At 38.2% G+C, this 13,704-nt stretch overlaps 1 protein-coding gene across 2 annotated transcripts in view; it reads right to left on the bottom strand.

Moving 5' to 3' along the window:
- Nucleotides 1–13,704, bottom strand: part of CSTF64 (cleavage stimulating factor 64) — a 186,927-nt gene that overhangs the window by 135,985 nt on the left and 37,238 nt on the right. For both annotated transcript variants that reach the window (XM_089393003.1, XM_089393004.1), the window contains exon 2: nt 6,728–6,806. In XM_089393003.1, the coding sequence (XP_089249129.1) occupies nt 6,728–6,806 (79 nt within the window). The remainder of the gene's footprint in view (nt 1–6,727; nt 6,807–13,704) is intronic.

The raw sequence follows: 13,704 nt of genomic DNA, 5'->3' as shown, positions 1-13,704 counted from the left end.
GAATGTGAAAACTCAACTATACCATCCAAGTTGTAGCCAACCGGCATACCTAGGAAATGATAAGTAGTCCCACTTGGAACCCAATGCCAGTCTACCCTATTGGTATCCCCAATGCTTGGAAGCTCCTGCTGAGCTACACCCAAGTCCACCACCATCTCCATAGCCCACTCCACAGGGTACCAACTCAAAATCTCTCACCATCTAACTCCAAGAGAGGGATCGAATGCACGAACTCCAGCACATAGAACAACCCCAATATGTGGATGCTACACGCTATGCAACTCTGATTGTCTCATCCTGCTACCCAGGTCAACACATGAGATCTGACTAGCTAGCTTTGTCTCTCTCTCTCTCTCTCTCTCTCTCTCCAATGAGCAAAGGTGACCCAACAGTGTTGCTAACTTATTCATCCCCTCTGGTATGCCTAAACAACTCCGCCTCTCTCAATCCAATGTGTAGGGATGGGCTAATAACGTTGTAGAACCTGTCAGTGCGCCTTTGAAGTGAACTGTGTTGAAATCCCAATGTGTGGTCTCTATGTTGCCCTTCATCAATGGCTCGCCCAAAGGATGGTTGCACATCCTCCTCCATCATGGGCTTGAGATGAGCCTACAACTACTCCTCCATAGACAACCCAACATGCAAGACATGCTCACCAATCAGTTGTACGTGACTATCGTCCGGCAACTCTGCCATAGATCTGGATGCCCCTATACCTATTGGCTCCTCATCAATATTGGAGATGTCTCTTGGCACCTCATCAACCTGTGGTGCGCTACTATCACCTAAGAACTCGGTCATAACCCGGGATACCTCATCAATAGATACCTCAACAACGAATGGCATCTCATCAAAGGGTGTATGCTCAAATGTCTCCTTGCCAACCATGGCTCCTTGAACTACTCTCTCGTTTTCTTCCTTAATCCTCCTCATCATCCCTGCAAAATTCCATTGAATCTCCATTGGTTTATGCATGTCTCTTAGTTCACAGAACTCCAACAAAGAGAGGGACTCCTGAATGCCATGACCCCACATCAATCATCATTTATTGCATCTTAATCACCTCATTCAAGGTTACCGCCATGTTGTTTGATTCTAACCTTTCTTTGGGTACCATGATTTCTTAGGTTTTTTTTGGTCTAGTCATAGAATGAAGGGTTTCCCACACGCTGAGCGAAGATTATGGCTCTAACACCACTGTAATATTCCTAGGGAATTTTTACAGTAAATAACAAAGAAAACATAAACATAATCCACAAAAATCAAACAAATGAATCAAACCATGGAATTTCACCAAAATTTGTGCTGCTGAGCCATTTTATTAATAAATAAGAGGGCACAATGTGGTGTTGGAAAGAGTGCACCCTGGCTTCCTCAAGGCAAGCTAGGTAAGCCCAAATGAACAATAAGAAATCCCTCTCAAATTTTTTGTTGTTCTCTCCTGTCTCTGCATTGAAACTACCCAGAAAATATGTTGTTGGCTGCAAAGAACTATTGCTAGGGCCTCCTCGGATGCTCACAAAATTCCAGGAAATTAACCTCGGGCTCTCCACCAATAACTCACAAAAACCCACGAAGGAATTGGCCAAATGTTGACCTCGGAGTTTTGGCCCAACTTTCCCCTAGCTCCTCTAGCTGTTGACTAGATTGGGACCCCTGTTTGACCCCTCAAATCTGCCCAAAAAATTCAGCCAAATTATTTCTGAGGTCTTTGTCAAATACCCAAAAAGGATTTGTCCTAAATCTGACACTCCAAAATTGGTTCTGACACTCCAAAATTGACCCCAAATGCTTGGCCCTCCTCCACAAGCAAAAGATGTAACCTATAGCAAATGTTACATTTTCTGCTCCACCAAAATGCAAGAATAGCCCCCACAACACTTCCCAGGACTCCACCATGTTTTAGCCCAAACTCCCTTCACTCCTCAACTCCCAAGTGTGTCTCCTCCAAGCACTTCGCAGTCCCTACATTGATGCTAGTGTCTCCTCCACACAAACTCGCACCCCCACTGCTAGAACAATCGGAAAAGGATGGAACTCCATCCTTGTGTTGGCACTCGAAGTCCACAGAAGCAAAGGTTGAGATCTACGCTCAGAGACACTCGTGTGCTAAACAGCGCTTGCAGATTTGGCTTCCGCTCAAGCATGCTATGTCAAAGACAAAGTTCTGAATAGATGAATGAATGACCAAAATGAGTGCCTCTTGCTCTATTTATAATTCGTGGCTCCTCTCCTTGTGGTCCCCACTCTCTCTCTCCCCTAATTCCCACTCTCTTCTCTTTCCTCTCTCTTCCAAGGGTGTGAGTTCCCTCCTTGGATCGAATTTATCTTTCTTGTGGTGCCCACTTTCCACTAGAGCCGCAATATTCTCTTTTCCTCGTAATTCCCGTTGCCGGAATTGCGTCCTCTCCCCAAACTCATCTCTAATGCTGAAAATTAAAATTGGGGATATTAGTATTACACCTCCTTAGGCCAGTAAAAGATCCTCATCCACCATACCTTTGATAGATCTCCATATCACTGTCATAAATAACATATATCTCTGTCAAATATAACTGTCATAAATGTCATTGTCATAAGGATAAGTTTCACTGTCATCCATCATTGTCATAAGCACACTGCCACATATCACTGTCATAAGGATATGGCCATACATCACTGTCAAATCAGTGCCATATATCAATGTCAAATCACTGCCAAAAGTCTTTACCATTCATCATAGTAATAAGGTCATTGACATACTTCATTGTCATTAGGTCACAGTCATAAAGAGGACTGCCATACATTACAGTCATATGACAGCTATATAACACTGTCATATCAAGTCAGACATCATTGTCATATTACTGCCTTACAACACTGTCATTTCACTGATGGTGACTTCTGTAGTTCACAGAACTAGGGCAAAAAAGAAAGCCTTCTTACATATCCTTTCACTGCTCCAAATTAACATGACTTAGGGAACAATTCATAGAAACAATCCAGCCCTTGTTCACATTGCTAGGGAACACCAAGTAGCCTTTAACAAGTCACCAAACTCGGTGACCTCTGTAGTTCACAGAACTAAGGCCAAAAAGAAAGCCTTCTTACATATCCTTTCACTGCTCCAAATTAACACGACTTAGGGAACAATTCATAGAAACAAGCCAGCCCTTGTTCACATTGCTAGGGAACACCAAGTATCCTTTAACAAGTCACCAAACTCACTGAACTTGGGCTGCTTAACACTGTTGTTTAAACACATACAAAGGCAGTCCATATTATCTAGTAAATCATCAATCATAGAATATACTTGCTTACCTTTGAGGACGTCAAGTTCTGCTCATGAAATCTGGCCCTGTGCACAAATCAATCTCAGACGATTCAGCCCTGGTTAGGGCTTCTAAGTTTTTGTAGCTGAAGCTACAGCTCCAATTCATCCCTCGTTAGGGCTTCTAAATTCTTGTACCTGAAGCTACAGCTACCTTATCTCCTGCGCTATTTCACTAGCAATTTTGGCCTTAGACATATGATTGTTCCAGCATTGAATGACCTCAGACGTGATCCTAATTAGGTCCCAGTCCTCCTGAGGTATACATAGAAACTGATCCTTCCAATTCAGCCAGGAAAAATGCCCTAACTTGTACCTTACAATACACAGAAAAATAGCCGCAGAGAATAGGCCGCATATGATCCTTAATGAAGGCCACATAGATCCTCAGAAGAAGGCCACATTGATCCATAAGGAAGGCCACAGAGATCCTCAAAAGAAGGCCTCATTGATCCATAAGGAAGGCCACAGAGATTGGTGACAATAGGCCGCGGAAGATGAATGATAATGACTGCAGAGATGCATGACAATAGGCCGCAGAATAGATGCCTCAAATAGGCCAAATTGATTGTGCCAAATGGGAGGATAGGTGCCAAATTTATATTTGTTTCTTTGAGCGAAGGGTCACGACCATTGGGGCAGGCCAACATGAATATTATGAGGCCGACAAATTTTTTTTTGAGGGAAAAACATAAATTCAAATTTGCTAATTGAAGCGGACATAAATGCTTGCCCATATAAATTTATGATCATTTTTCTTTCATCCCACTTGAATTCTTTCTTTGGGGTGAGATGGGCTTCTTTTGGGGTAGTTGGATTTTCCTTGGGGAAATTCATCCCATAGCTGCCCCAAATTTCAACAGTGTAAAGAAAACATAGCTACAGCAATATGGCCTGCTCTGTTTCAGAATTTCTTGGACAGGAAACCACTCTCTCTCCTTTCAACAGCTACAGCTCATTCCAGCAATCCACAGAAGACTGTGTATGGCCAGATTTGAAGGTGTATGGCCTATGTTGCAGGAAACGTGGTACAGAGGTTAGTTTCCATACGGAAACTGGTACAAAACGCGGAAACGCGTTTCCGGCCGTACTGCCACGTTTCCCGAAATGGAAACGTGGCCAGTACAGCCAAAAATGCGTTTCACGGCCGTACAACCCATGTTTCCTCATTAACATGCGTTTTTTTTTTATTTTGTTTTTTAATTTATTTTTAGGGTATGTTAGTGCCTTCTAGTTGCTTCTAGATGCGTGTCTAAAGTTATAAAAGTGATTTTTTGCCCTAGTGTTGATATGCAGTTCATCAGGAAGTTCGAGGCATATGTAGTTCATGGTAATGTTAAATTCTTAAAAGTAAAAGTGATATTCTCCTTTATTTTTCATTTTCATCATTTTACTTAAATTTTTAACATTACCATGAAATGACTCAGGATGTTTGAGAGTGGTTTCGCCCTCATTGGATTTCATATGGAGAAAGTAGAATTTTAGATCTCACTCAAAATCCAGCAGACTTATCTGTTTTTCAGGATTTCAGGATTGGGGGGATTGCAATGTTTCCATTGGATTTTATCATGTACTAGGGTATGGAACTTGTATTTAATCAAGAGAACCAAGCCCTCTATGTAAGGGAAACTCCCAATAATCAAGATCATGTAGAGTACTAGGGTATGAAACTTGTATTTAATCAAGAGCACTAAGGTCGTTTGACTATGTAGGAGGAGACTCCCAATACAACAGTGGTCCTTCTAAAAAATGGGATGTGGATGCAGAAAATCCTAATTTGGATCTCTCTCTTGCAGCCTTATAGTCTTTACTATACTTGCAGCCTCATATATTAATATAAATAAACACTGATTTTGAGATTGGATATATAATAAAGGTTGCTTTTGGATATTCTGATATTTTTATTTTCATTATGTGATCATCCATGAGTAAATGTGATGTAAATTAAATCTTAATTTTTAAGTGTAATAAATTATAATGTATCATTTATGCTTTATGATTGCGCGCGCGCGCACACACACACACACACACACACACATATATATATAGATAGATAGATATATATATATATATATATATATATATATATATATATATATATATATATATATTTGCGTTTCCCCGTTTCCAAAATTTGGGGAGGTCGCGTTTCGTATCGCTTCCTGTTTCAGAAACTCATACCCGTTTCCCCGTTTCATGCAACCTAGTGTATGGCATGTGCATAAGAAAAATACAGCTACAACAGTGGTACAGCCTGTTGGTATGTCAATGGTCTCTTTAGTAATTTGTTATTCTTCTCCTTGAATACACTGTTCCTTATTCAGCTCACTCTTGCTCTCTTCTCATATGTGATCAACTTCTCCTCTCTTGTCCTCTCTATGCTTTGAAAGGCATAACTAATCTCCTTAATCCTAGATGCCACCAATCTCAATCATGACATGTAATGCTAAGATTAAATCCTAATTTAAGTCACTAGAGTTCTAGAACTTCTAGAACACTTTATTTAGATTCCTAACATTCATTGGCTTTTCTTCTATTTTTCAAGTGACATTACAGCATGGAATAATTTCCCACTTTTCCTTAAGTGGTCACTAGTCACTAAAGAAATGTTTCGAACCACTTCCTGCACATTCACACTGAAATGTGTGCACAGTTCCTGCTCGAGCTACATTTCTCAACAGGTGTTGAGTCAACTTATCCTTGTAGACATCAACATGTGGACGGAATATAGGTTTAGGGTCAGATAACCTCATCTTCAAATTGACAAATTCTTGCAAAGAAGTTACATATCACATTCTAACATTGATATAATTACTGCCACGTTTGCCATCCAGCCAGCTAGGTCAGGTTGCGCATTAGATTGTAGGGGTGAAGCCAAAAGTCAGCAAACCCTCATTCAGAACAGTTTATTAATATAAATTCATAGCATAAGAATTAATAATTCCAGGAGTGCAGCTTCAAAAGATACCTCGGTTCTCACATCTTATCTGTCAAGAATTTGTCCAGAAAATTTATGGAGGCTCCTTTACTTGATTTTAGTGAAACACTCCAGCAATAAATAATTAATAGAGACTTAAATACTGCAGAAATTAGATGATGCTTACATAATGTATTATTATATACTATCCTCAACTTGTAACAATAAGATTTCTGATAAAGAACTATATGTCAACTTAAAATACAGGATGGTGACAGGCAAAAGTAATTCAAGGACCAAAAAAACATTTTCAGACCATCTAGAAATTTAGGATGCATGAGGCTTGTGCAAACACAAATCAAACATCACACAAAGGTAGTCATATCTTGTTAATAAACTGATGTCCATTTTATTAGACTGTACAAGGAATCCATCTTTTGAGTGACAAGCAAAAGAGTAAACCAAAAACAAGTCATCCTGGATAATGCAATTCAACGCACCGAAAAGATACAACAGGTCCAACTTCTTCACATATCTGTACCAGTTGTTCTTCTGTTGCATCATATGGTATATTTCCCACTGCAAACATCAGTAAAAGGAAGTTGGATCTTTAGAATACAATAGCCAAAAAATCTAGAACCTTTAAAATTTACAAAGCCATGATTGACTATATAAACAAGTTGAAACTGTCTTCAGATTCTCTGGAACATTCAGAAATTTACATGCACAAACATGGCTAACAGTTGATGTAATTATACAAACATAAATCAAAGAAAAGAAATAAATATAAATTGAACAGTTGCATTCGTATAGAATGCCATCTATACCAAAATCCAAACCTGAACCTCATCACCAATATCCAAATCCAAATCACCAAAAGTGAACCTCATTTTTACTATGATCCTTTCTAACACTCTACCCCATATTCCATTTATGAACTAAATTCTGGCTTCCATATGATTAGTATTTGATTTTTTATGGATTATTCAAAGCACAGAGATTTTGTTGCTTCTTTCTAATAAAATATACAAGATGGCACATGCATTTATACAAAAAAAATGTGCTGTGATAACAACCAGAAGCTAAGGCCAATAAGCCAAAAAACCAAGCTACTCATACCTTGCCATGCAAGCAATCAAAAATTCAGAGTCTTTTAGTGCCATAACTCACAACATAAACGCACAGAAGGCCAACTGACTAGATCAAGATGTCATATCAAGCCACTGCCAGAATCATGACAGTGTCGAGGAGAGGGGATGCCACACATCTTACCATTACAGCTACTTAAATGCAGAAATTAATTTGTATATCCCTGCTTCCTATTTCACTGCATAAGGTGAATGTAAATATAGCTTACAGACTGGATTTAAATGCATAAACAGTACTAAAGTAAACAATCATAAAAACTACAATAATGCAATTACACCCTGGAAACCCTTAAACATAACAGTAATGTAGATATGCTAAAGAAACCTAATTAGGAAAACCAACAAATATTGACTTCTCAACTCTTCTTTACTTTGAGAATTACAAAGCAATGAGTGACATTCATTTTCAATTGTCCTTACTTTCCTTTCTCATTTCTTTGAGAACTTCACAGCTCTCTCTAGTTGTCCTCATGGCCGTGGACAAGCAATATTAGCTTTCAGCCATTCAGCTCAATCTTCTGTCACCGCTGCTTCATCTCTGATTCTTTTGATCCTGAAACTATTCATTTAATCTCCAGGAATTGTTGCAACAAATGAGGACAGACTTTGGTGCTGAGTCTCCATCGTCCATTTTCAGAACAGTGTTCTATTTACTTTCTGTATGAAGGTCAAGTGACCAAGGGGCAAGTAAACAGTGCCCTCAAATCCCCACCTCTGCTTCACTGATAGACGGTTTAGTTCTGCTGTGGAAAAGTATTCTTCTGTCCATTCAGCCTTTGGAGCAGTCCCTCTATCTATTCAAGTTATTATTACTCATAAAATGCCTTTGGCATACACCCTTTTTTCTTTTGCTGCTGCATCTCTTTACTGCCTTCTGTCCATGAAGACCAATAGACCACCCCCCTCATCTTATGCCTCATCACAAAGGCTACAAAAGGCCAAGTGACCTAAGGCATAACTGCCTTTTGACAAAGGTAGCATCCTCCTCAACAGCTCACCAATGGTTCTGTGGCCTGATGGTTGGCATTCCTGCCATGACCACAAAAGCTAGCCTCTTGTCTTGGATCAGTTTGTCTTTTGCCATGTATTCAGAGTCCAGACATGACAAACCTAAAAGGAGACTTTCCTTCAGCAGACATATCTTTTGCATCACCATTCTGATCATCATTATCAACATAGACCTCAATCAGCAGGCACCTGCATTGACTCACTGAGCAGTCCCTTCTATAGAACTGTCTTTTGGCAGTCTTCCACAGCAGGCATGAGTGTGGGATCTGCACCAACTTGCATCAGGATTTGTACAACATGCCTACATTTCTGTAGCATGCCTTCTTCTACAATATATATTCCTTGTAATATATGGTGACTCTTGCATTTCAAACTCAGCCAACTGTTAAAACTTAAGCATGAAAACTAGAGTCATACACCAGATCCATTTTGGATCACACCTCCCTATTTTTGGCTTTTCAGTCCTGCAAAAGCTCTGACATCAGTTTTCTCCAAGCATCTCAAACTTGGGCTTCCAATACCATCAGTTCTCTCCAATTACTGAAAATTGATTCTGATTATTCCCTGTGATTTTAGCTTACTGTTTTCCAGTTCATGAATAAACAGAGTTGCAGATTTGAAAGTCGGACTTTCTGAGCATGTTTTCTGTGTGTTGTTGTCAGTCATTTCCAGCAGTATGACAGCAGAACTTGTGTTTAAGTTATAGCAGTTTTGGTTGAAGTTTAAGGCCTTAATTTCCTAGGGTTAGGGTCTATATTTAAATGCCGATCTGACTACCATGGTCTAGAAATTTAACATGGTACCAAAGTGGCGTAACTGAACTTCTGAAGCCTTCTAGAATCCATGTATGAAGAGATCAGCCTTGAAGATAAGATAATTTTATTAATGTCCAATGAATGACCATAAATAGGTCAACGGGACTTGTTGTCACACAAAATGTCTAGGCACCGCAACACTGACTCAGATCGAGGGCTGTCACATTGATGCCCAATCACTCCGTTTGAGTTGTCTACCTATAGCAGACGAAGGGTGGTAGACCCTATAGAAATGGGATGAATGAAAACTAGTTGGGAACCAACCAATTTCGGGAGACACAACTAAGCAACCAATCATTGTTTAGATTGCGCAAGATTTTGAAAGATTCAATTTTATTTGAGGAAATTAAATCCAAGGATGGGAAACTGTTGCTGAATGATTCGATTGTCTTATATGCAGATGCAAAACTTAAAGCTATGTGAAATGCAAAGACTTGCTTAATTTTACTTAAATGAGGGCTCAAAAAAAAGAAGGCAATCTTAATGTAAAAGCAAGTACTTATACCAGCAACGTGAAATGTAAAATCTGCACAATGTGAAATGTAAAATCTGCACAAGTAATCACTGAAATGTACAACAGGACTTAAATGTAAAATGTTGGAAATAAAACACTTAATATTTAGAAATCCATTTGCATGAAATACTCAATCCAAGATCATTTGATGCATAAGTGAAACTAACTTAATCCTTCTTGAATGAGTATGTAAAAAACAAATGTGCTTCAGTGAAATATCAATCTAGTAATTTGCTCTTAAAACAAATGTCAATGCCAACAATATATTTTAAATCAGTGGTCCCGTTACCATGCAATATTCAAATATTTTCTAGCAGCAGAAACTTTTAAATGACAAACTGCTAACTACAAATTCAGAAAATTTTTGAGTTTAACTATTCCTAATCTAGTGATGCATTTGATCTTAAAACTCAGAAAATTACTGAAAAAACAGTGAAATAATATTCAGAAAATAGCATGCAAAAGTTTCTGAAAGTAATTATATTTTTGAAATGTATTGCAATGAAAAATGCAAACTAATTTGCTGCTAAATTTCAGTTAACTAAAATCTATGTCAGTATTAACCTTGCTTTCAATCAGATAAATGAAAAGAGGAAAGGTTAGAGGGTGTGCACCAGTCAGCGCTTAGGGGCTTGAAGGCACTTGGAGATATGCTGCCTGAATCACTAAAAATTCTCTAATTCCAAATACCAAACTCCGAAAAAAACAAATTGAGAAAATTTTGTTTAAAAATTTGTTAAAACATTTTTGGGAATTTTATGGAGAAAAGTTGTGAAAATTTTATGATGAAAGAGGCTGCAAGGATGAGAAGAGGGAGGCTGAGAGGGGAGGCCGAGAAGAAGGGAAAGAGAGGAGAAGGGAGCAGGCCGTAAAGGAGAGAAGGCAGGCCGAAAAGAGGAGGGAGGCGGAGAAGGAGGCTGGAGATGGTCAACGCATGGCTTCCAGGCCCTAAAAAATTTGCCCATGATCCTTCTGAAATTTCTCCTCAACTTGCAAACAACATGGCGATACTCTCCGAGGTTTAGATCTCTCTCCGAAATCCACAAAAATCACTTGTAATCTTCAGATTTGTTCCTGCACAAACAAAAGACAAAAAACCCCAAAGCAAGTATATACAAAAATATGAAATACCCAAAACCCCAATGAATTAAAAATTTGATATTTACAAATCTACAATAATATTCTATAGATCTAACAGATCTACAGATCAAAGCCCTTTGTTAGCAAGATTTTAAAAAAATTGCACAAATTTAGAAATAAACTGAAAGTTTTAAAGAGGCACAAGCCCAAGAAAAACCCTGCAAGTAAAATGTTTTGTAAGATGACTTCCGAAATTAAAAAACAATGAGCTCTTTTGATTATGTGATCTGAGTGTCAGTTGATCCAGCTGAGGATTTCCCCAAACACCCAAATCTGGAATGATGACTTTTGCACACTAAGATCTGATTGTTAAATTAATACAGATTTCAAAATAACCATAAAATCATCAAGAAATAGAGATACTTATTACTTCTATCAAATCAAAATGATATTTTAAAAACCCATAAATTTGTGCAAGATACCTGTGCACAGATCAATCCTCAAAGGCTATTAACTAACAAACGCAAATAAAAAGCTGCGGAGTATTAAGAACAATATTACTACATAAATCTAAAAGAGGGACACCACGGTCTGAAACCCCGAAATCTTTGTGTTTTATTAACCAGAAAAAGTTACAAGAGTTTTCTTAGAGCAAGTATATGATTCAAAAATCGGATCCAAATAATGGAGAAAGGCCTCTAATTTATAGAAAAATTCTCCAACGGCTAGTTGGCTTGGGTCCCCGTCAAATTAATCTCAACCGTTGATGAAGATCAAATGATCTTTTAATCATCAATGTTGAAACAAAATTACTTTTTGAGGAAATTCAAATTTCATTTTTAATTTCCTTTTAATTAACTCAAACATTATTATTTTGAGTTAATTGCTGCAAAAATTGACTTTGGCTTAATTACTATGGCCAAGGGTTCAAAATATCTTAAGATTTTCAATATTCCCTTGGTCAGGGACTTCCAAAAATTAAAAACTTTAGAACCCACGAATTTTAAATGTTGGAGAATTTAATTTTTCCTAAGACCTAAATTAATTAAATTTCCGACTTTAGCATTTTAATTTATTTTAGCCAAAAAATTTAGTTAATTGAATCATAAGGGGATTACTAATTTTTCCAAACCGCTAACATTTAGCCATGGTGTCTAAGTATGAGGGACCATGCACTAAATATTTTTTACATGAAATATTACATTTCTAACCCATGAAGGGGGAACACCCGTTCGTTATAGACCCTACCCATTTTTGCGACATAAAATATGATCTAGTAGACTAAGTGACTTATAATAAAATAATCTAATCAAGTAGTTAGAATTATTCCCAAATCACTTTTACAGAGTCTCGATAAATAACACTAGGACTCACTTAAAATCCTGACGACAAAATCCACTCTAGCTTTGTGGTAAGGCTGGAGGAAAAAACTCTGCCAATCATCCGTGTTTAGAAACACACAAGAATCGGTGAGACTAAAAGCCTCCTAGGATAGAAATCATTATCAAAAAGATAAATTTACCTAGATTGTTACATACATTTGTCTTACTAGGATCATTTACATTACAAAACGCAGAATGGGTTTACAAAACTCTAGTGTACATATAGCTGATAATGATGAATCTGTGGATTATCTGAGTGCTCAGACATGATGGAAATCCATGCATGAAAAAATGTACAGCTATGGGGTAATTGACATGGGGTTGTCAACAAGACTGAAGGATATAACCAATACAAATACAATGTGGGAGTGCAAATGCAACTCCTAAAAAATGCCAAAGCTAAATCTAGGATAAAATAAAGTAAAGGATACAATAATAGTACAGCATCATAAACATGTATATAACTGGATCATGCAAAATGCTACGTGAATAAGTCAAGGGCTAGAGGTTGGTGATGTCAAGAATGTCAGAGTTTGATAACCGACAGCGAGGGGTAGCGACAATGGCACTAGCTCGCTAGCAGAGTCCTTTGGATCCAACAAAGAGTTTGAAATTTGGAAGCATGATCCTTGGGGGGATGTAGGACCGAGGGATATTACTGACATCCGAGGCCAAAGGAAAGAAGCTCTAGAAAAGTCTTTAACCGCTTCACAAGGGCTAGGGAGGAATCGGTCGAGGGGGGGTTGTTCAGGAACCGTCTGGTACTACACCCTCTAATGCTCTAGGTTTGAGTAAACTACTGTGTTGTTCGGCACCTCTGCAACAGTCTCAAGGGTATCAGTTCGCCTCCCAAAAGGGGGGATGAGGGGACATCTGAGGTCTCATTGCTCTACTATCTAAAATACACTGGAACTCAACCCATCGCTTGTTGCTCTGATCAGTCAGATCAACCTGAAAGTATGATGTGATCGTTGAAATCATCTTTGAGTGAGGTGGGTTATGTAGGATCTAAGATCTGTGTCTATAAATATCTCCCTCATGAAGAGGGCTAGGCATCTCTGGTCAAGATACCAGAAGAAGGCAGGGATGTAAAATTCCCTTGTAAAAATACCTTTGTTATGCCAACATCTAGGTGACGAACATCTTGTAGGTGATTTTCATCATTTTTGTTTCCAGGACAATTTATATAATGTCTCAACATGTATCAAACAGACTTTTAAAATAAACTTATACTAATTATATCAAACCCAGAAATTTACACATTGCTAATATATGAAAATAGCACCAACAGAAAAGTATTTTCTCACTCAACATGTGAATACACAGTGGGCAGATCAGAAAGAATGAACCTGGTAAATACACCTACAAGCAGTCAAGACACAATATTTGAATTTGGTGATAGATATCAGCTTCCCACTGTTAACTACATACCCAAAAATTAGTCTCCGCGGTTTTATTTTCTTGCCAAGATATGTTACAGGACCCCATCTAAGCCTGTGTAAAAGCCCAAATTTTACAATTTTACAATAC

This window comes from Pinus tabuliformis, chromosome 1_1 (genome assembly GCF_031772625.1).
Source record: "Pinus tabuliformis cultivar Carrire ecotype Pingquan chromosome 1_1, CPIR1, whole genome shotgun sequence".
NCBI lineage: Eukaryota > Viridiplantae > Streptophyta > Pinopsida > Pinales > Pinaceae > Pinus > Pinus tabuliformis.
This window is presented reverse-complemented; position numbering and strand designations above follow the sequence as displayed.